The sequence below is a fragment of the Callorhinus ursinus genome, unplaced genomic scaffold, assembly GCF_003265705.2.
Source record: "Callorhinus ursinus isolate GAN/ISIS: 27379988/994484 unplaced genomic scaffold, GSC_fseal_2.0 scaffold75, whole genome shotgun sequence".
Taxonomy (NCBI): Eukaryota; Metazoa; Chordata; class Mammalia; order Carnivora; family Otariidae; genus Callorhinus; species Callorhinus ursinus.
In genome coordinates, this window is record NW_027397137.1 from 4,250,194 (window position 1) to 4,271,345 (window position 21,152).

The 21,152-nt window shown below is 53.1% G+C and overlaps 1 protein-coding gene across 5 annotated transcripts in view; it reads left to right on the forward strand.

Moving 5' to 3' along the window:
* The window catches only part of PKNOX1 (PBX/knotted 1 homeobox 1), a 58,639-nt gene extending 49,366 nt beyond the window's left edge, over positions 1 to 9,273 (forward strand). For all 5 annotated transcript variants that reach the window (XM_025863419.2, XM_025863415.2, XM_025863417.1 and 2 more), the window contains exons 10-12: positions 2,824 to 2,900; positions 5,727 to 5,899; positions 7,974 to 9,273. In XM_025863419.2, coding sequence (XP_025719204.1) covers positions 2,824 to 2,900; positions 5,727 to 5,899; positions 7,974 to 8,185 — 462 coding nt within the window. In that variant the 3' untranslated portion in view covers positions 8,186 to 9,273. The remainder of the gene's footprint in view (positions 1 to 2,823; positions 2,901 to 5,726; positions 5,900 to 7,973) is intronic.
* Positions 9,274 to 21,152: the final 11,879 nt, after the last annotated feature.

The following is a 21,152-nucleotide window of genomic DNA, read 5'->3' on the forward strand; positions in this document are numbered from 1 at the left end:
AGAGAGAAGAGGAATTCGGGCAAAACCTGGGGAGATAGTGACGTTTTAGATAGTAGATTTGAGAGGAAGATGTGGTAAGGTCGAATATCGAGCTGTGGACAGAGGGGTCAGCACATGAGCTTGTTGACCTTGAGCCGGCGTTTGGCCCGCAGACAGCACCGGCCCACGCACATAGTGTCTGCACACCTGTTCACGCACCTGGGTCATGGCCACACCCTCCCTGTGAAGATGCCCGTCTTAGGGAGCACACACTTGCTCGTCCATTTACTGCGCAAGACTTGCTTATTACCCAGCTGAGACCCTCAGTCCTCCTGCCGCTGAACTTGGGGGAGGCACGTGACCCAGAGCAGCTTTCAGGGGTGACAGCCCAGGCTAGTTTGTGGCCAGGGTCAGGACTGACCACGTTGGCTTGCAGGGGAGCGTGTGGTGAGACAGAGGCAGGAAAGTGGCTACTGTCTGCTGCGTACGGCCCTGTCCAGGTGGACGAGGAGTCCGCAGGGGTGTGTGGGCACAGACGCAGAGGCCTTTGGGTGTCCGGAGGGTCGGAAGGTCAGGAGGTCCAGCGGGGTCTAGCGGGGAGCTGCCCGGCGGCCTCGGGAACGAGCTTTGCGGCCGGAGCTTTCCGCCTGCTATTCCCGACTTCTGTGCTGCGTCAGCCGGCTCTGCCCCTTTGCCTCCCTGCCCCTGGCCCCCACTCGTGTCTCTGGTTGCTGACCGCTCCCTCCGCAGGCCGCCTTGCTCACCTGCATCCCAGTGCCCCGTGGCTGTCAGCGGGGCGTCCTTGTGCCCTTTCTCCGCACGCACCCTTGGGGAGGCCCGCTGCCTGGGCCCGAGGCCTGCGTGTGCTCCTGGCGCCGGTCCCCGTCCTCGGCCTGACTCTGAGCCCCGGGGCCGCTGCCAGTCTCCGTCATCCCGTCTCCTGGGCTTTTAGCCCTTGTCACTGCCGACCGGCACCCCCTTTTCTCTAACTGGCGCCAGGCTCCTTCCCCGAGAGACAGCAGTCCTAGGTAGCTGCCGACTCCAGGCTTGGAACCAGCACGTGATGTCGCTGAACAGGACCCCTCTCCCTTTCCTGGCCGGCCCTCCTGGAGCGCTAGGACCCCCAGCTTCTCTCCTCTTCTGCCCTCTGCCGAGCCATCCCCGCGTGCAGGACACAGCAGCATGGGTCTGGGGAGAACAGTGCTGGCTCTGAGCGGTGCGGCCGCTTCCGGAAAGTTGTCCTGAAAGGGAAAGGCGTTACGGACACCATGGTTCAGCGCTGTTCATTCTAGTGGTGGGAAGACTTGGTGTGTTTGCTGGGACATTACACAGCTGGTTCCCATGGTACACGGGCCCGGGGCGCTCGGCAGACCCGGGCAGGGGGTGGCAGGTGAGAGAGCAGGCTCCCCCACTGCTGTCCCCCGGGATGGCCCCACCGCGTGCGTGTCCATGCTATAGGAGCACAGACCAGTGTAGGATGGCCACCGTCCTCCCAGTGTCCTTTCGTGTCTTCATAGTGCCTAAAACAGTAAACCCTGCTTGTAGGTTGAAGTAAAATGTTCCTTATTTTTTTTTTTTCCCTATGAGGCATTTTCTGCCTCCTTTGGCCCTTGTTTCTTTGAAACACAGCCCTCTCCTGCAGCCTTCCTAACACAGGAGGACAGTTCCTGCCGCACGGTGGGGTTTTTCCTGGTTAGTGCACTGGGTTTCCTGTCCCCTTTTATTTTATGAGCTTTTAAACGGCAGGCACGGTATTCACATTTCTGTAATCTCTACCTCGGGGCCATATGCGCTGGCGTCACCCCGAGTCGCTGTCTGTCCGAAGGAACAGACGCCACTGGGGAGACCGGCATGGCACGACACCGCGGTCACCGGGGTGACCATAGTGTGCAGCGACTGTCCCATTCACTGAGTGTTACTTATGGTATCTCCTGCGCGCCCCCCACCCCCCAGTGTTCTCTGGGGTCCCGGGCAGTCCAAGATAAGGGATTTCGTTGCACATGGCTTTTAGAGTCATTGTCTTACCGGTTTCTACACGTGGACAGTAATCAGCCATGGAGAAATCGCTTATTACTATAGATAGAAGTGATTTCCTTTGGTCCTTCTGTCAATTTTGATATGTAATTTCTGGCTTAATTCTGTTTTTTTTAAGTGGAATGTTTTCATCATAAAAGAAAAGAGCAATATAATAGGCATTCCCACCCCAGCCCTGGGCTCGGCTCTTCACAGACCGCACACACGGACCTAGCACGGGTCCTGAAAAGCCATGCGTGCACCCCCGTGTCCCTTTCCTCTCTCAGTGCCTGTGACAGAAGCATGTCGCCCCATGTGTCGGGCTGGAAGCAGCCTGCCCTGCCCCTTCCCTGCGTCCCCCTTGTTACCCAGCTGGAGGATGGGGAGTGTGTACACCCTCTGGCCTTGGCTTCCTCATCTGTAGGACAGAGTGACTGTGAGGATCAGTGATTTACTGTAGGACGTGCAGCGTGACACCCGTGCAGTGTCCCCAGTGTATGGCTCATAACTTGGCCTCAGTGAAGTTGTCCCTAAATGACAGATCAGCAGAGTGCAGCTCCGTGGCGGGCAGCGGCACCCCTTTGAGCCTTCTCACTCGGCCTAACCACGCCTTCGCCTGCGCTTCACCTGCCGCGTTCTTGAGCGGCGCGGAGAAAGACTTCCTTCCGTTTGGGGCATCTCTAAAAAGAAATCATAAGACAAGAGGTTTTGGCAGAAAGCATTATTGCTACTAACGAGTTTTTTACTGATGATTATTTGTATGTTTCTGTTCTACCTAGATAAGCTTGAGTGCCTTTTTCAGTTCATGCTAAACCTTCTTTTTATTTTTAGCATCCCTACCCGACAGAAGATGAGAAAAAACAGATTGCTGCTCAGACAAATTTGACTCTACTCCAAGTTAACAATTGGTAAGATGTGCCTGCTCTCTGAAATTGTGCCGTCGGCATGATAGAGCCCTCGAAAACACGCTAATAAGTAGTGGGATTCGGTTGAAAGTTATCTGAGTCCTTTTAACTAGCAACACTGTGGTATCAGAGTACTGGATAATTGGTGGCAGGACATTTGAGAATAAATCAGCACACACTTCCAACTTAAACATTTAATGCTCACTATAGACTTTTCATCTACATCCTGCTTTGTCCAGTTAGAAATGTGTTTCTCTGGGTGGCTCAGTTGGTTATGCGTCCAACTCTTGATTTTGGCTCAGGTCATGATCCTTGGGGTCACGAGATCGAGCCCCGCGTCAGGCTCTGCACTGGGCATAGAGTCTGCTTGGGATTCTCTCTCTCCCTCCCTCTGCCTCTGCCCCTCCCCACACTGCTTGTACCTGCACACACACTCTCTCTCAAAAAAAAAAAGTGTTTCTCCATTGTGTTACTATCACACCTAAGTCCCCACGTTCATTCAGAAACATGATGTTTTTGTAGATGAGCTTCTCTGGGTGGGGCATGGTGGCGATGAGGCATCTCGACCTCTGGTGCCCCCCCCACCCTACGGCTCCCCCACCTTTGGAAACCTTGTGTCACTTTGGTCAACTCTGAGGGGGGAGGCAGCCCTTCAGCAGGAGTCGGGGTCCTAAGAGGGAAATGCCTGCGGCAGTGTCGACTTTATTAAATGAAATATCCTGTTGTAATTTCGGCATCACATACTACTGTGGACGCCGGGACCCCGAGCACGTGCGTTCGCCTGAGATCACAGCTGTTCACCATGACGAAGGGCATTAATGTCGAGGGGTGCACTTCCACTTGTGTGTCAGTCATCTGTCTCATTGGTACTCACTCACTCGACGTGGGAAACAGGTTCGGCTTATAAAATGGGCCTCCGTAAAAGAAAGCACAAATTCTACCACTTGTAAACGCTGCTACTTTTTTAACTGTTAGAATTTAAACTTGAGCAAGGTCAGGTAAGTTCCCATATAAGTGACAACATCTCCCAACATACGCAGTCGTATATGCAGGAGGTATGCTTTGGGTTGCACTAAATATTTGTGATCTTGCATTTGGGCCATTGTTTTGGGTGCCGATAAAATAGGCCGTGCTCTTTGAATTATTTCCTGTTAAGTCTTTTAAATAGGGTTAGCAAAAACAAAGGTTTCACCTGTGTTGCTGCGACATTTGCGATGGCCCTAGTACACTCGGTTTCCTCACGTTCCTCGTGTGACACTTCCAGTCTGGGTTTAGCCCTAAGGATGGTCGATTGACTGATTGGGGGTGGACGTTAGGGTCACTTCTTTGGACATTCTGAATGCTTTTGTTACTGCTCAGCTTTCTTGCTTTTCTTCATCTATTAACTTCCTTGAGCTCCCTACCTTGTGGCTCTATTAAGTTAACAGAATTGTCTGATCTGGAAGGTTTGACGTCAGCTTTTAATTTTTACATTAATAGCAGTTTACTAGCATGACTTGCATAAAATTTCTAGAAACTTTTCATATTTGTAGCTGCTACTACTTTTTGTGACTTTCCTTCTATGTTTACAAAAATCACATGTTGGCCTGAGCTTGAACACCCCATTAGCTTGCACCCCACCACCTAGCAGTGTTGAACGCGGAGGCTGAAGAGGCACATGCTGAGCAGCAGCGGGCTTCCCTTCCCAGGCAGTGGTGGGGTCAGTGCCGAGCTGGGGGCTGCCAGGGCTCCCCGGTGACTTCCAGTACCCGCCTTGCTTGTGCTCCTGGGACCAGATCATTGCCTGGAGCTCTGTGGCTTCAGTCCCCTCGTTTCCATTGGAGAATGTATCCTCTTGCACTTGAAGATGCTTCTGAATGCTAGGATTTCATTTTATTTTTTAAACTTTATTTAAGTCATCTCTGCACCCAATGTCGGGCTTGCTCTCGGTGGAGACGAGTGGCATGCTCCACCTGGGCCGGCCAGGTGCCCCGTGAGTGTTGGGATGCTAATGTTAAGTGGCCTGGGAGCAGGTGCATCCCAGTTCTGCTCTGCATGGAGAGTGGGGCATGGGGGTCACACCGCCAGGACCAGCCTAGAGCCCGAGTCTCCCGAGGAGCTTGTGTTTCTCTTACACCCTGAACATGGCTCCTTGCTCTCATCAGGGCCCAGCTTGCGGGGGTGAGCAGGCTCGGCTCCAGCGAGAGGTGAAACCTCTCCTCCCTCGTAGTCCTAGAGGAGGAAGCAGAATTGCCCCTAGGCATGGCAGGTGCAGCCGTGACCATATCCGAGTGTGCGGTCCGAACAGCCGCAGACTTCTGGCTGGCGGGGGCGGTGGACCGGAGCTCCGCTGCCCTCCCAGGTGCAAGGGCACCGGCTGGGTGCTGGGAGGGTGAGGGCTGAAGGAGGCAGGCTTTCCGTGCACATACTTAACGTCCATGAAGCGTGTTCCCGCGTGCGACCGCGTGTGACCGCCGCTCTGCTGGTGCGGGGTCAGGTCCCCATCGCAGCTGCCCATCCCTGCCCAGGCTGCCTGGGGCCACTGTCGCAGCGCCGGCACAGCTCAGGGGTTTAGGACAGCGGCCCCTCCGTAACTAGCCCATCACCTGGGGTGGTTTCGAGGGCCGCAGCTCAGGCCCCAGAGCCGCACGCGCGGAGGTGACCACGAGTGGCATCAGGCACCATCCGCACCCCGAGGGCCGGGAGGGACGGGACTGCGGGGTTGTGTGGGGTCGCTGTTTGCTGGGTGAGGGGGCGAGACGCCCAGGGCGGTGGGGGCCGTGCTCAGCGGGAGGGCTAGAGGAGGGCCGGCCTGGTGACCCGGGCCCCTGTGTCGCCCTCAATGCCCAGGTTCATCAATGCCAGAAGACGGATTCTTCAGCCCATGTTGGATTCTAGTTGTTCAGAAACTCCAAAAACTAAGAAGAAAACTGCTCAGAACAGACCGGTCCAGAGGTTTTGGCCTGACTCCATCGCCTCCGGAACTGCACAGCCGCCACCCAGCGAGCTGGCCATGTCGGAAGGTGGGCTGCCTGGGTGCTTGCGGGGGGCGGGGGGGGACGGGCGAGGAGGGCAGCGGGGTGGGGGGGCGGGGCGGCCTTGGCTGCCTGGGATGCTGTGAGCCCTGGGACGCGGGCACAGCTCCAGTGTTTTGCATGTGATGTTATGTGCAGAGCCCCGTGACAGAGTCGCACACGCAGTGCCTGCATCTCAGCGGCCCAGTGTCCGCGATGTGTTCTCTCCCATTTTCCCCTTGCTGTGTGTCTTCTCCCTCAGACTTCAGTGCGCAGGAAGGAGCAGTCCCATCCTCACCACCTGGCGTTTGGCCTTGATTTGTTTACCCGCAGTGAGCCCCTGCCGGCCCGGTCCTGCTCTTGCTAGTCCCGCTGACCGGGCCTCTCTCGGCAGTATGCTGCTACGAAGTCAGGGAACTTGGGGGCCTCTATTTCTTCAGATATATGTTCTGTCACCCCTCCCCCACCCCTTCAGGGACCCCTGTTGCCCATTTGGTGCGCTTTCCCGGGTTTGAGATTCTGTTTCTTGTTTCTGCCATTTTGATGGTTTCTGTGTCTGTCTTTGGGCTTCCTTAAGCTCTTCTTCTGTGGCTCACCAGCCACCGGTCCCACCGCGGGTGTGTGCAGGGTGGACATTGTCGTGCTCATCTCCAGAAGTTCCGGGAGAGTCTTTGCTACCTTTCCTGGCGCCGCCTCATAGAAAACAGTCACAGTAACTGTTTTGATGTCCTTCTCTGCGGGCTCTAATATCTGGCCGTCCTGCACTGGTTTCTGACGGAGCTTGCTCCTCACTGTGGGTTGTCTCCCTGCCTGTGTGCGGGCCTGGTAATCTTGACTGGATGCCAGGCGCCGTGACTGTCACCTTGCTGGGGGCTGGTGCTTTTGCACCGAGGCAAGTCCTCCTGAGCTCTCTTTGAGCAGTGACTTACTTGGGACGCTCTGACCCTCTTGTGCCTTGCTTTTGTGATTAGTCCTTGTAAGGTGACCCAGGCAGGGGTGCTCAGTCTCAGGCTGACTGCTCAAACCAAGGCAAGACTAGATTGCCCCCGGCCCCCATGCAGCCAGCTCTCAGAGGCCTGGACAGTGTCCTCGAATCTTCTCAGGTGGTTCTCTCCCAGGGCGTGATTGTTTCCTGTATGTGTGTGGGGGGGCCTGTCCTCCCCCGAATGCACCCGGGCGGCTTTCCACAGCCCTGCTGGCCGGAGGGCTGGGGCGGGCCTCTCACGGTGGGCTGTCAGCCATGCTTGATTTTGTTTCTTGAGTTGTGGTGTGTGCATTTAAAGCTGGGGCTTCAGCCTTTGGGTTTTGATATGCAGTGGTCTTCTATTTATATTTAAATAATTTATGTTTTCAGTTTTCTCTTTTAATCCAAGAATTAGTTACAAAGGTGTTAGTTCTCTCTTCCTCTCCCCCCCACCCTTGGAAAAGACAATGCTGTATTTTGAGGAAGAAGTGCAGGCAGAACTATCCAGTGAAGAGTGAGTTTTTCCTCCATCCTGGCTCCTGTCTTCTCCAGAAACCATCCTCATGACCAGTCTCCCGTCTGTGCTCCCACTGCATATGTGACATGATACACTGTGCACAGACCAGAGTGAATGAATGAATCTCTTTAAAAGTGTTTCCCAGGTTGTGGTGTATGACACAGTCCTCTCCTGCCATCACCTATCACTACTTCTGCAGGCCTTTACAGATGAGCGCACGAGGCCCCCCCCCGCCCCCCGTGTGTGTGCGGCATGCTCCTGTAGCTTCTGTCCCTCGCTGTCAGGCACACCTTATAAGCTTATAACCCGCATGTTATGAGGTTCCTGGTCTCTTTTGTTCTCCGTGCGGCACCTCTTTTCTGCCCTGTGTGTCTATGTTCTTTATAGTCCTGACCCCTGAGGCCTTCTGTAGACCAAGAGCTTTTAGAGTGTATTAGCTAAGGAAGGGCGGAGGCTGATTCTAGAGACCGTTTCCTAATCCCTGTGGAACGTCCCAGAAACATATATAGGGGTCTTAATACGAGGTCAGATAAGCAAACAGTGCCCCGCCGAGTAACAAAGTGTCTTCCTGCGTGGGTGCTAATTTTAACCTTCTGCCCCAGGAGCCGTTGTGACGATCACCACGCCTGTGAGCATGAACGTGGACAGCCTCCAGTCTCTGTCCTCAGATGGCGCCACGCTGGCAGTGCAGCAGGTCATGATGGCGGAACAGAGCGAGGACGAGTCTGTGGACAGCACGGGGGACAGTGGGGCTGCACTCGCCCCCACCCACATCAGTGGCCTGGTGCTGGAGAACAGCGACTCCCTGCAGTAGGGGGCCAGCGTGGCCCAGAACCATGGGGCGGGCTGGCCTGACTTTTTATAGTTTGCACAGCAAACATTTTACACAGTTTTATTTCTAATATGTTTTATATGTAGATAGAGAAGAGTGCACTTTTGTATTTCATAGTATGCTTCAAGAGCACCTTTGCTGGTGCAGCGACTTCTTTCAAGTGTGTGCGTGCGTGTGTGTGCGAGTTTTTAAGGAAATTCTTTAAAGGTTTAACGCTAAAAATGTGATGAATGACGAACACCCCTGTGAGCCCCTAATTAGATTAAGGAATAGTGTTGCCATTTTCTAAAAAATTATGCAGTTTTAATTTAGTTCTGTGGTTGAAGCAGGTCTCAGTGGGCTGATTTCTTTGTGTGGCCCATGGATTTGAAAGAAGCTTCTGCATCTTAAAGCTGCCGGCGCGAGGCAGACACCGCACAACAATAAAGTAGGCGTGACTCCGTGGTGGGCGTGCGGCGGTCTGAATATGCTTAGGTTCTCGCACATTCCGTGAGCCTGTTTCATTTGCTATAGATAAAAAGAAATTCCTATTTTTACCTTGCTGGAATTATTGGATAAAAAAGCTATTTTTATAAATTCGTTATGAATTGGATTATGACTATGCTGAGGATAAAATTTCTAGAGAAGAAACAATACATGCTTATTATTTCGATTTGGAATGTTCTGAACCGACCAAATTTAGTGAACCTGCCCCAAGTTAGCTAGCATTCCATGGTTCTCTGCCATCCCAGGGTAGTGATTTATATTTACTACTATGAAAGAAACAACTGTTGAATGAAATTTTGATACCTGCAAATTTTAGTTAATATGTTAATGCTCAGACTGCATCTTACACTCGATCTGAACATAGATCTAAAGGTATTGCTAAATAGGACTAGGTAAGTCAGGTGAAGTGGTGGCCAGTAATTGGTTAACAGCTCTTACCACCTGTATTTCTGTCTGATTTAAATCTGACTACAGTTAAATGGTTACTCTGCCACTTAGCTGTGTGTTGTTTTAGGATGTTTTAGTCAGCCATATGTTTGCGTAGAATGTTTATTACAAACTAATATAAAATGTCCTCCACCCCACTGGCTCAGAGTGAGGGCCAGTAGCCCACGCTCAGCTCCGTTTCATAATCAACATCGCCCCGAAGTGACATGGTGACCCGGACTGGGGTGACAGCATGACTCTCCCACCACTGGTCCTGGTGTCCGTTTTTTCTCCTTGTCCCTTGTTGCTTTGGAATTTCCAGAGCCCTTCCCCTCTGACTTGATCACATGAGATTTGGAATAATCTTAGGACTTCTGTTTTCCTGGTGACGGGAAGACAAGACAAACCAAAAGAGTAGACTGGGTTTTGTTTCCTTTGTTTTCATGTATTTGCAAGTAGGGCTCTTTCTCAGAGTGAAAACAAGCTACCTTGTTTCATCAAGTCTTTACGTGGTCTTACATGGGATGCCCACAGTTCACGTTTCTAAAGGATAGTTTCATGTTTGGGAAAGTCGTCCGTTCTTGAGGTTCACTAGCAGTAGCTGGCTACAGACCAGGGTGACACTGAAGGATATTTTGAGCGAGGGCAGACTTCGTTCTGCAACTGGTATTTCCCCCCAAAATTTATGGATTAAAGTTAATCACAGAAGAGTGTTATTTCCTAGATAACTTAGAAGGCAGTTAGAAATACATGGAAATTTCTCTTAAAATATTTCAGGAGCTTTAGAAGAAAAATTTGACTATCAGCTCTTGGCGAGAGAATCACATTTTTAAGCAGCAATTACATTCCTTATTTATAAACAATTTGTAATATTTTCAGTAAATCTGCCCCAGTTTAAAAGATCATTTTAACTTGACCTAAAGTCTGACATTGTTGGACTTCTTGAAGTTAGGACCTGTGGAGGCCAGCCTGCCGGCTTCTTCCATCCCCAGTCCCTCCTAGCTGCCCCTGCTCTTTGGCCGAGTGCAGACGTTCTCCCAGTGTGGACTCCCAGCCGGTCACCATCTCCCTCCCTGCCCGGGGATCGCGAGGGCTACACAGACCTCATCGGTCTGGAGACGGGGAGCTGCACAGTGTCCCCTCCCCCCCCCGCCCCCCCGCTGCTGGCCTGAGACTCGGCCTTCCATGCCCAGTGACGCCACGTGCTCCCTCGGGCTGAGGCCGGTTTTCTTAGGCTCTCAGTTCTCACTGGCTTCAGAGCACCAGGATGGGCCACTCAGAGGGCGGGGCGTCCGGGCCAGCCCGAGGTTCCTTCAGACGGCCCGGGGACCACAGGTGCTCGCACGCAGCGCGGCACGGCAAGCTGTTTCAGTTCAGGGATCCGCCGCCCAGCGTCTTTGTGGTCTGTCTGCCTTTTATAAAAACCCCCCCATTTCCAGCCCTCGGGCATTCCAGAGAATCTTTGCAAAGGGGACTGCATCAAACGTTCAGTTTCTGTGAGCAGATTCGGTCCTGACTCTCCACAAAAAGGATGCTTTGGATGCGTCCTGAGACCCAGACAAAACATGCTGTCCCCCCTGTTGTGCTGTTGAGCAGGTAGCCGATGGCCGACTGCGCCTGCAGTGTCCTGACTGCAGCTAGTCCAGTAAGTTCAGTGTTTGTCCCGGATGCAGAGTAAGGGGTTGGGGGGGGCAGCCAGCGGCGCCGGCTCGCACCCAGACCGCAGGAGCGGGGCTGCGAACACCCCGCACCCCCGGGGCACAGGGGCCTTTTCCGCACGGCCCGTCATGGGCCGGGCCGGTCCTTCCCTGTGGGAGCCAGCGTCAGGGTGCGCTCCTTCTAGACAGACTCGAACATACCTGGACGGGGGGAGAAGGCCTGTCTCTGGCAGTTAGTGACAGAAATAACTCCGCAATCTGCCTTCGTTTTAGTTCTGTTTGGTCTATGAACTGACAATCTTTAAAATGTGAATACTGTAACAGTATGTTTTCTTGAATTGTTGTCTTTAAAAGGGATTTTTGTGAAGCGATTGATTTATCAAAGCAAAAAAATTAAAAATAGAAACATGCTTTATGGATGTTTTATTTTCTAAAGCAGAGGTCACCACAAGCTGCTTTTCCATTTTAGGTAAAACATTCAAATCGTTGACAGGTTTTGCTGGTGATGTGGGGCTCGTAGTGAGCCCTGCACTTTGTTTAAGAATTAGGCTTGTACTGCGCTGGACATTCAGGTCCATTTGCATTTTCAGGACTCTTTCCTTAAATTACTTTCTTCAATTAGTCATTGGTATTCCGGGGGAAAAAATTGGGAAGTTTCTGTTTGTTTTTTATTGTAGTTTATCATAAACCTAATTATTTTGATAGTAATGAGAAAATGATTCATCAGTGAGGTATTGCCTTCCACGGTGCATGTTGTAAAGTGACACCCAAGGTCCTTCTGGACTTGTTGAAGAGCTGCATTAAAACAATTTCAGAGAGTTTTTTCTTTGTAGTCCAGTGTGTTTTAACTCCCTCCAAACTGTTTATCCTTAGAGGCCAAAGTAAGCAGACTTAAGTATTTTGTAAAAAAGTACATCTGAAATTGTAAATCTCGCAGGCGATGAGGAGAGCCGGCTCCAAAGTATATTGTTTCAGGAAATGTTCTGTTTGGAGGGAAAATGGAGCCTCTGTGTCGTCTCTCCAGCTCCTCTAGGTCAGAATTTTAACCAGGTGAGACCTTGGCCCAGTCTTTGACCCCTTTAGGCTTCAAGTGCTTTGTTCATAAAAGGAAGAAATTGGTTTATAAGGTTTATTCTAGCTCAAAAATAATATTTATAACTAATGCAATTCTACTCATCTATCTAGAGAGATAAGTAAATAAGTAGTGATTTAGCAAATCCTGAGAATAAGAAATATATTTAGATTAATGTTTTGTATTTTGTTCTGTTATGCAGAGGTCAGCAATAATGTATGTTATGTTTAACCCCTATGCTGTGCTTATAGGCACTCTGGGACGAAATTCTTAGCACAAATGATTTTTGCCCTTTTACAATGAGATCTTCTTGTCTTCACTAAGATCTAAGATCTCTGTACCATTTTTAAACTAAAATTTGCAAAGCTGCAGAACTGTGACATCTAAGCCCACGTGACGAGGAGATAAATGGTGGTCTCGAAAGCGGGCCTGCGGCTAGCTTGCCAACAGTCCACCGTCCCCAGCGCCCGGGCCCCGGGCCAGCCTCCTCCCAGCAGCAGCTCTTCCACCCCTCCCACAGTCAGTCTGTGAAGAGCTACTTTGTGTGGCTTAATTGAATAATTTAGTATTTTATGTACAGATAGTATTTAGAAGGCATTATCTTGCACAGATGTTTCCGTTTCTTATGTCATTTAAGTGAACCCAAAACTTCAGCCTGCAAACTCAGTGATGGCTTTAATATGGATGAGGAATTCTCTTATTGCAGTGGTTTGAAAAGGAACATTTTAAGGATGTTGATGGCTTCAATTGCTTAGGCATTTTTTTAGAAAATGGCTTGTGGGGGAAAATTAGGTATATTTTAAAATATGTTGCTTTCTGTTATCTCTGTTTTCTCTAGTATTAGCACAGCAGTCCTGTCAGAAATAGTAGTGAAGCCCATAAGCATCTACACTGCGTGTTAGTGTAGACGGGAGATCTGAAGCCCAGAGTTTGGTTAGAGCAGAACAGTGGAGTTGAGCCAGAGAAGCCGAGAAAGGCGTGTTCCTGGGAGTGGAAGAGGTGTGTGTGTGTGGAGGACGGTTGGGTTGGGCTGCCAGGAGGTAATCGGGGCTTCTAGCAGAGCAGGGTCAGAGAAGTGGGGTGAGGCAGATGCCAGGGGTCACGGGGAGGTGACTGTGGATCAGCAGATGATGAGGGAGCTTGTCTTTGTTACCTTGTGGAAGACCTTTTAAGACCCCAAACACAAAAACAATAGGATAAAACATGAGTGGATTTGGCCAGATCCAAAGGAAACTTTTCTGATCAGCGAAGGACACTGTGGACTGTGAACGGCTGATGATCTGAGAGGAGTGTTTTTCTGTTTTAGCATCTACCATTGATGAGGAGTTACTATTTAGGTTTAAGGGAAGAGTCCTGCAGATCAAAAAGAAAAAGACTAGAAATCGAGAGAAAAATGGCAGAGGATATGAACCTGCAGTCACTGAAGGGCGCATCTGAGCGGCCAGCAAGCCTATGGAGGAGTGCTTAGCCGCACCATAAGCCGGGCTCCGGAAGTGAAAACCGCTTTCTCTCTCAGGCCAAAGCGGGGAAGGTGTTTCTGAGTCTGTGTAGAAATGGGAGCCTCCATCCTGGGGTAGGAGCATCACTGGGACCCCTGCCATGGGGTCCTTCTCACGGGCCTCCAGGGACTCTAGGAAACGGAAGCGTGGTGTGTGCTGGCCCCCACCATCCTGGCCAGGGAATTGTGACCGCTTCCTGTGTGGACCGCTGCGGAGATGCCCCCAGCAGTGTTGTTCGTGGCCGCAGGGCATCCGGAAGCACCGTGGGGGTCCGTGCCCAGGGGAAGGGGAAGGCCCGTGTGGTGGGGTGCACCTGCTGGAGGCGGGCGCCCCCTACTAGGTGAATCTGACGAGCGGTGTTCTTAGGTCTGGTTCAGAGGACTGCTCCTTCTCTTGACAAGGGGGGGTGGTGGTGTTATCTTTGTTGTGCGGCTCCTAACTCGTGATGGAATGCCGGTTTATCGGATAGAACAGGAGAGACCAAGGTAGATAGTCCTCGTGCCCGGGAATGGGCACACCCCTTCCGACAGGCCATTAGCGTGTGTGAGTGAATCTTTTGAACCGACGTGCTGGGTTTAGGTCTCGCCGTTGCTTTTTCACCTTCAGATTCCTCCAGCCAGACCCCCGTCCTGTGTTTCTGCCCTGCCTTCAGCTTGCGGCAGGCCCTGCACACCTGAGGCGGTCTCCCTGCTCCCACCCCGCCCCCAGCAGAAGACCCCGGCAAGGCGGGAGGTGGTGGGCAGGGGCTGTCCCGATTCAGCCTCAGTGGTGGGCAGGTCCTGGGGGCTTCCGGGGTCAGCCTCCTCAGCGGCCCTGCCCGCTCGTGCCTCTGCCGGCAAACTCTGCCTTCCGGAGTGGTAGGACGTGGGCCTGGGATCAGGGCTGTATCCTGGGGCCAAAAGGCTCGCTGGGCCTCTCCAGGAGTGGCAGTCTTTATGGGTTCCTCCCCTTGTGGATTAAGGCTCTTCATGTGAGGGAACAGTTGGGGTGGTGGCCGGGGGTCATGCCTACCCACCCTGAGGGGGTCTCTCCAGTCCCCTAGCCTGCTCCCCACGCCTCCTCGCCAGCCCCCGTGTGAGGGGGCGCCGTATCCCTGGATGGCTGGCTGTCTTCTTTGCCCTCCCTGAGCCGGTCTGCGTCCCCTCCTGCCCTGGAGGGGTTTGTCCCTCTGGAGGTCAGTCATCTGGTGGCTTGGCCGCTGCAGCTCTGAGCCAGAGAAGAGTTAGGGTTTTGTGGGTTATCCACTGTCCTTATTGTCAGGTGTATACTCCCGTGGCTTCTCCATCAGAGGGGGAAGCAGGGCTGCAGCATGATTAACAAGACCCCCAGACAGGTTGGCCAGGAAAAAGCGGCAGCCTTAGGTCTGCCACACCTTCCGTCAGGTGAGAAGTGCGCAGAACGTGCCTACCCGAGGGTACTCTGAGGCCACGTGCCTGGCCCAAGGCATGCGTCCCAAGGCGGATGCCGGGGACGGAGGGAGGGTGCTCGTAGCGGGTCGGGCATCACGAGCTCTCTGCACCGGAGGGCCACAAGGTAAAAGTGGGAATCAGGAAGGAGAAATGGGACTTGGAAATCACTTTTACTTAGAATTTGAGAGGTGGTTTCATGGTCTTCTGCTTCCCCTTGAGCGTTCTCAAACCCCTGCGATCCTGATTGTGTGTGTGGGAATGTTTGTGTTCTGGGCGTGGCAGGCTCTTGTGGCCACAGCAGCGCTTCCGGCCCCGCGTGCTCTTCTAGGACTTTGTCCATCAAGCAAATCCCATCTCTGGAACCTGGCGAGGTTTAGGTAGCGCCTGGCCGGCCGTCCTGGCACCTCCTGGCACTGTGCCGGAGAGGCTCTGACCCGCTGCACGGCGCTTCCTCTGTGCTCTCCCATCCCCCACCCCCATCCGCCGTGTCCCCCGGTCCCCTCCTGTCTCCTCCGTGGCCCTTGACAGTTTCTCAGGCTCTGCACACAGACTTCATTGGTCCTCGCCTCTCTTTGAACTTGTAAACTTTGAGTGAAGCAAATACGCGCTCAAAACAGATGCAACTTTTGATGTGCGTCAGTACGGCAAAAACAGTCGGCATGAATCTGTTAGGATACATTTACAGAAATTCCGGGGCGGCCAGCCTGCAGACGCCCTGCCCACCACACCCCGCCGGGGCAAGTGATCCCCTGGCACAGCACACGCGGGCGCCCCCCCCAGCCTGGCCAGCCCCGGGCGGACACACCGGGCAGCCAGAGCCTGCCCCCCGTTTGAAGGCCAGCTTTCAGGGCCCCCAGTGGGAACCAGGCTGGGGCAGAGCCACCTCTGCACACAACCTGTCCCTGTTGTCGTGAGCACCGCCTCCCTTGAAGCCCGGCTGCCGGTCTGTGTGCCTCACCCCTGCCCAGGCAGCAGGCCCGGCCTCGCTGTCCCTGCCCCGCCCCTGGCTGTGCTGGCAAAGGGTTCAGAGGAATGGGCGGCGCCACTCTGACGAGTCCTGCCGGCCTGGGCAGCTCCTCTGTTCTCAGGACTTCGTGGCCTCTGCTGTCAGAGCGGCACCCCGACATGGTCGCCAAGACCTGTGGAAACCATGGGCTCACCCCGTCCAGAGCGCTCGCACACACGCGTCTGTGGGCGGGAATTGCCACACGGAGCTTGCAAACCAACGAGCTGGCCTCTGGGAGGATGCTGCTCTGGCCAGGCAGCCCGCGGCCAGGCAGAAGGGCTCCTCCGGGAGCCGAGCGCCGCGCCAGGACTGCGGGGGGCCTCAGCACAGGGCGGCTCTGCCCCAGCTCTGAGGGTGGCCCTGCTGCTGCCGGGCCCTCGGGCGGCACGCTCCTGCCCCAGGGCCCTCGGCCTGGAGGGCAGCCCCCACAGCTCTCCAGCCTCCACTGTCACCTTTCAGTGGGCACCAGCCCTCCCAGGCTCAGGGGATGTGGCCGCTTTGCCTCCCTGCTCTCTCCAACTCTCTTCCTGTTTTATTCTGGTTTTCACTGTAGTAAACAGAACATAAAGTATGGCATCTTAACTACGTTTTTAAGCATACAGTTCTGTGGTAGTAAGTCCATTCACCCTACCGTGCAGCCCATCCCCACCATCCATCTCCAGAACTTCCCATCTTCCCAAACTGAAGCTCTGTCCTCATCAAACACAGTCCGCACGCCCCTCCCCTCCCCGTTCTCCATCTTGTGTCCATGGGTCTGATCCTTCGAGATGCCTCTGCAAGTGGAAGCATACCGTATTTGCCCTTCTGTGACTGGTTTCTTTCGCAGAGCGTGATGTCCTTAGGTTCATCCTTGTAGCATGTGTCAGAATGTCCTTCCTCCCCAGGGCTGGGTAATATTCCGCATGTACAGAGTGCGCTCGTTTGCTTCTTGTTTGACCCCTCCCACCAGAAGGGAAGGTCTGGTGTCCAGGCGTTTGTAATTCAGGGCCTGGACTGGTGGCTGGTGTCTAGGGACGGTGTCTGCGGGATGCAAGAGTCTGTGTGCCAGCTGGCAAGCTGCCATGCCCAGAGGCTGTGCCGATTTCCGCTCAGGAGCCGGCTGAGGCCCATGCGATTTCCTGCTGCTGACCCTCACTAACCTGGCAGATGAAGAAGAATCTGGCCCGTGGCCTGTGTCTCTGAGTCCAGGAGTAGGCAGGTTGGCCGGCCGGCCTCCTGAGGGGTGAAGTGTGACTGACAGTACTTTAAGCCAGGGCGACAAAGCCCAGAAAGAGCTATTCAGGGGCCAGAGTCTTTCCAGCACTCGTCAGACCATATGGAGGACAGCTGGTTCCTCATCCCGCAGCTTGAGCTCCAGGCAGAGCATGTTCCTCCTGGAATCCAGCGTGCACTCAGCTGTGACAGAGAATGGGGGAAGGGACTGAGAATACAGCCGTCCCTAGGTGGCCGTGGAGGAAATGTCCCCACTCAGCGCTTCTTGCTGCAGGAGACTCGGTCTGTGGCTCCTTCGGCAAAAAGGAAACTGCCGGGAAGGCCAGACTCCAGTGGTCCTGAAGCCGGAGAACCAGGCTGAGGCCGGCGGCTGAGCCGCCGCTGCTCACACCGGGAATGGGGCAGATGCCACGCCACAGCCCCCACCCCCTGGCCCAGATCCCACAGGGGGCTCCATGTCCTCCGTCCTGGTGGCGTGGGCCGGCGCGTCTGATCCGCCGGGCTTGTCTGCTGCCTGCCTCCGAGCTACAGAGATGTCTGGAGAGTGATGGGTGCTTCCGGGTCTGCAGCGTGGAAGGTGGGCTTTGTCTCCCGCCAGGACATGTCAGGAGCTTAGGTGATCCACAACCCACAAGAGCGCTCACCTTCGGGGCATGGCCACGAGTGACCCACGTTCCCCAGCCCAACTCAGCAGGAGGAGGGGGCACGCCAGCCACATGGGATGGTCACATGGACCCAAGGAGCTCCGTTGCCTTGCCCTCTGGGACACTCGTGTCCTGAGCCAGCTCTGTCACTTGTGGGGGTTCCCTCAGGAAAGGGCAGGGTGTGTCCCCACCCATCTTTGATTTTTCTTTTTCCTTAGGACTGGCACCCCCACCACTGGCATTTCAAGCTGAGCCTGTGGCCAGCTGACTAAAGACCCCAAAGTCCAGCTTCCCTCGCAGCCAGGTGTGGCCCTGCCCCAAGTTCAGGCCCGTGGGCCGAGCAGGCCACCTGTGCTGATGACTGCTGGCCGTGTCCAGAGCAAGGGGCTTCCCGCCACAGCCCAGGCCCGGGATGCCAGGTAGGAGCCTCCGTCTCAGAGACAAGGTGGTAATGACTAAGGGACTGCGCTTTATAAGGGGTGCGTCCAGGGCACCAGGCTGCTCTCTGCCGGAGGATGCGGGCATGGGAGGGAGGTGCGCCTCCAACAGGCGGCTTGTCGCCCAAGGCCTCCCGCTCCGGAGGGGCGGTGTCTGGGGGTGACGGTGAGGGGACAGCCAGGGACATGCTGGAGGCGGCTCCTGAGCCCCATGCCTGCTGCTTCCACCGCAGCCCCACCGAGCCAGGAAGCTGAGAGAGCCCCCCTCCCCCAGGACAGCCCCATGTGGCCACCGGCGCTGCCCACCGGGTCTCGGCTGGGCTGGCACAGAGGAATGAGGAGCAGACCGCGGGGGGCTGCCGGCTTCTGCCACCAGCACGAGCAGCAGGGGCAGGCGGGCTCCTGACAAGGCTGAAGACTGGGGTGTGCCCAGGGGAGGGGAGCCTCTGAGCTCCACATGGAGCATCGCTGTCCTACAGTCTACTCCGTGGTATCCAGGGAGCAGGCTATGAAAGTGCTGGAGACTGTCCAGTATCAAGCATTGTTGCGGGAAAGTAACCTGACCCGTCGGGAGTCCTGTAATGACAGCATCAGATATGGGCCACCAGACACGACTGTCTTCTCTATCCGGTCACTGTTCACAAAAGCCTAATACAGGGACTACAGAGTTTCAGAAATGTACCCAAGATACTTTCCTTTTCATCCAGAAACTAGCTTTTACTGGCTTCGTGTGTAAAAAGGTTTTTTTTTAAATCACCATTATACACAGATCCAGGGCAAACAGTTCTAGGCGGCTTACGATGAACATGAGCAGGCCCCAGACCCACCCCATGGCACTTGAGAGACAGCGGCTTCGGTCCCCCTAGCTGCAGCCCGTGCCCCTTGCATGTATGGTTCCAAACCCTTGCTCACCCTACCTGTTGTTACCTAGTAATGTCCTTCTGCAGGGAGTGAGGACCCTCCTGCCCACGTGCCCCTTCCCACCAGTGCAGACACACTTCCTGTGGTTTATAATAACGTTTGTGTAGATCGGGACGCAGTGTTTATAGGGTTTTAATTAAGCAGTCCTTCCTCCCAGCTTAGCTGTGTTAAGCTCGATGACTGGATTCCTCCTTCAGCTGACCCTCGAACCACACAGCTTTGGACTGCGTGGATCCACTTGTCCGTGGACTTTTTCTCCATAGTCTAGTCTGTGCATGTATTTTCTCTTCCTGATGTCTTAATATTCTTTCCTCTAGCTTAGTTTATTGTAAGAATACAGTATAAATGTAACATATAAAGTCTGTGTTAACTACATTATCAGCAAGGCTTCTGGTCGGTGGTAGGCTATTAGCAGTTAAGTATCTTTTTAAAGATTCTGAGAGTGAGAGAGAGCACAAGCGGGCAGGGGGTAGGGGCAGAGGGAGCAGCAGACTCCCCACTGGGCAGGGAGCCTGATGTGGGACTCGATCCCAGGGCCCTGGGATTATGACCTGAGCCTAAGGCAGACATTTAACCAGCTGAGCTTCCCAGGCGCCCCAGCAGTTAAGTTTCTGAGGAACAAAAAGCTGATTTTTTACTGCAGGAGGAGGGGGGTTGGCACCCCTAACCCCTGTGCTGTTCAAGGGTCAACGGTCTAGCCTTCATTCAAATTGCCTTTAGGCATTCAAATTTGCCTAAAGCAACCCCTACTTTCTAGGAGGCTTGTGACTCAAATGTTTGTAGGCCTCTGATGTTCCCTCCCCCTCAAAGCATCCCCTGGAGCCCTCTGTCCTGCTGCAGTCCATGGCTAACTAGCCCTCTGTCAGGGGACCTGCCTTCCCTACCATTCTGGGGTGCCCTTGAGGACCTGGGGAGCACCTCTTCCAGTCCCTGGGTAGAAATATCTGTATCCCCATCTTGCTGTTAAGGGAGGGCTTGGCCTATATTCCTTCCCATTCCAGACGTTTTTAGGCTCCGCTCCCTTGTCTCCCAGCCTCCACAAGCTAGACATCAAATCAGATGCTTTTCTCATTCCCAGTACTTTCTAGGTGAGCTGGGTTTCCCCACCCACCTCTGGAAGCTGCTTTTGGATCCTGTCCCTAGTGAGCTAACATTTCACAGTGAGGTTCCCTGTGTGAGTACCCCCATCCGTTGTGCTGGGTACTGGATGGACCCTCTCAACCTACAAAACCATGTCTCTCAGTCTGGGAAGGTTCTTGAATCATTTCGCTGGTGATTTCTTTCCCTGCTTTCTCTTCTCTTTCTGCAACTATTTCTAGTCAAATATTGGAATTCAAGAAGCTCAAAGAATTCCAAGTACAAGAAACATGAAGAAAAAAATACATCAAGATACATCATGATTTCCAAAATAATACTAAAAATGAACAAAGCTGGAGGGCTCACAGTTCCTGACTTCAAAACTTACTACAAAGCTATAGTCATCAAAAACAGTGTGGTACTGGCCTAGAGACAGATCTGTTGACCAATGAGTAGAATTCAGAGTCCAGAAAAAAACACTTCGACCTTGGACAATTGATTTTCACCAAGAGTGCCAGGACCATTCAACGGGGGATAATCGCTCTTTAACAAATAGACATCCACATACCAAAAAAAAAGGTTGGATCCCTACCTCACACCATGTATAAAAATTAAAACGGGTTAATGAACCAAATATAACAGCTAAAACTATAAAAGTCTTAGAAGAAAACCGGTGTAAAATTTCATGACTTTGGATTTGGTAATAGGTTCATATATACAAGGCAAAGGTATAACAAAAGAAAAAAATAAACTGAACTTCATTAAAGTTTAAAATGTTGTACACTAAAAGTCATTATCAAGAAAGGGAAAAGATACCCCACAGAAGGGGAGAAAATATTTGCAAATCACGTATCTGATAAGGATCTAGTATCCAGAGTATATAAAGAACTCCTACAGCTAGACAACAAAAGACAACCCGATTTGAGAATGGGTAAGGAACTTGGACAGGCATTTCTGCAAAGATACACAAATGACCAAAAAGCACATAAAAAGATGCTCAGCATCATTAGTCATTAGGGAAATGCAAATCAAAACCATGAGATGCCACTTCATACCATCGTGGTTATAAAGCAAATACACAGAAACCCCCCAAAACTAGGGA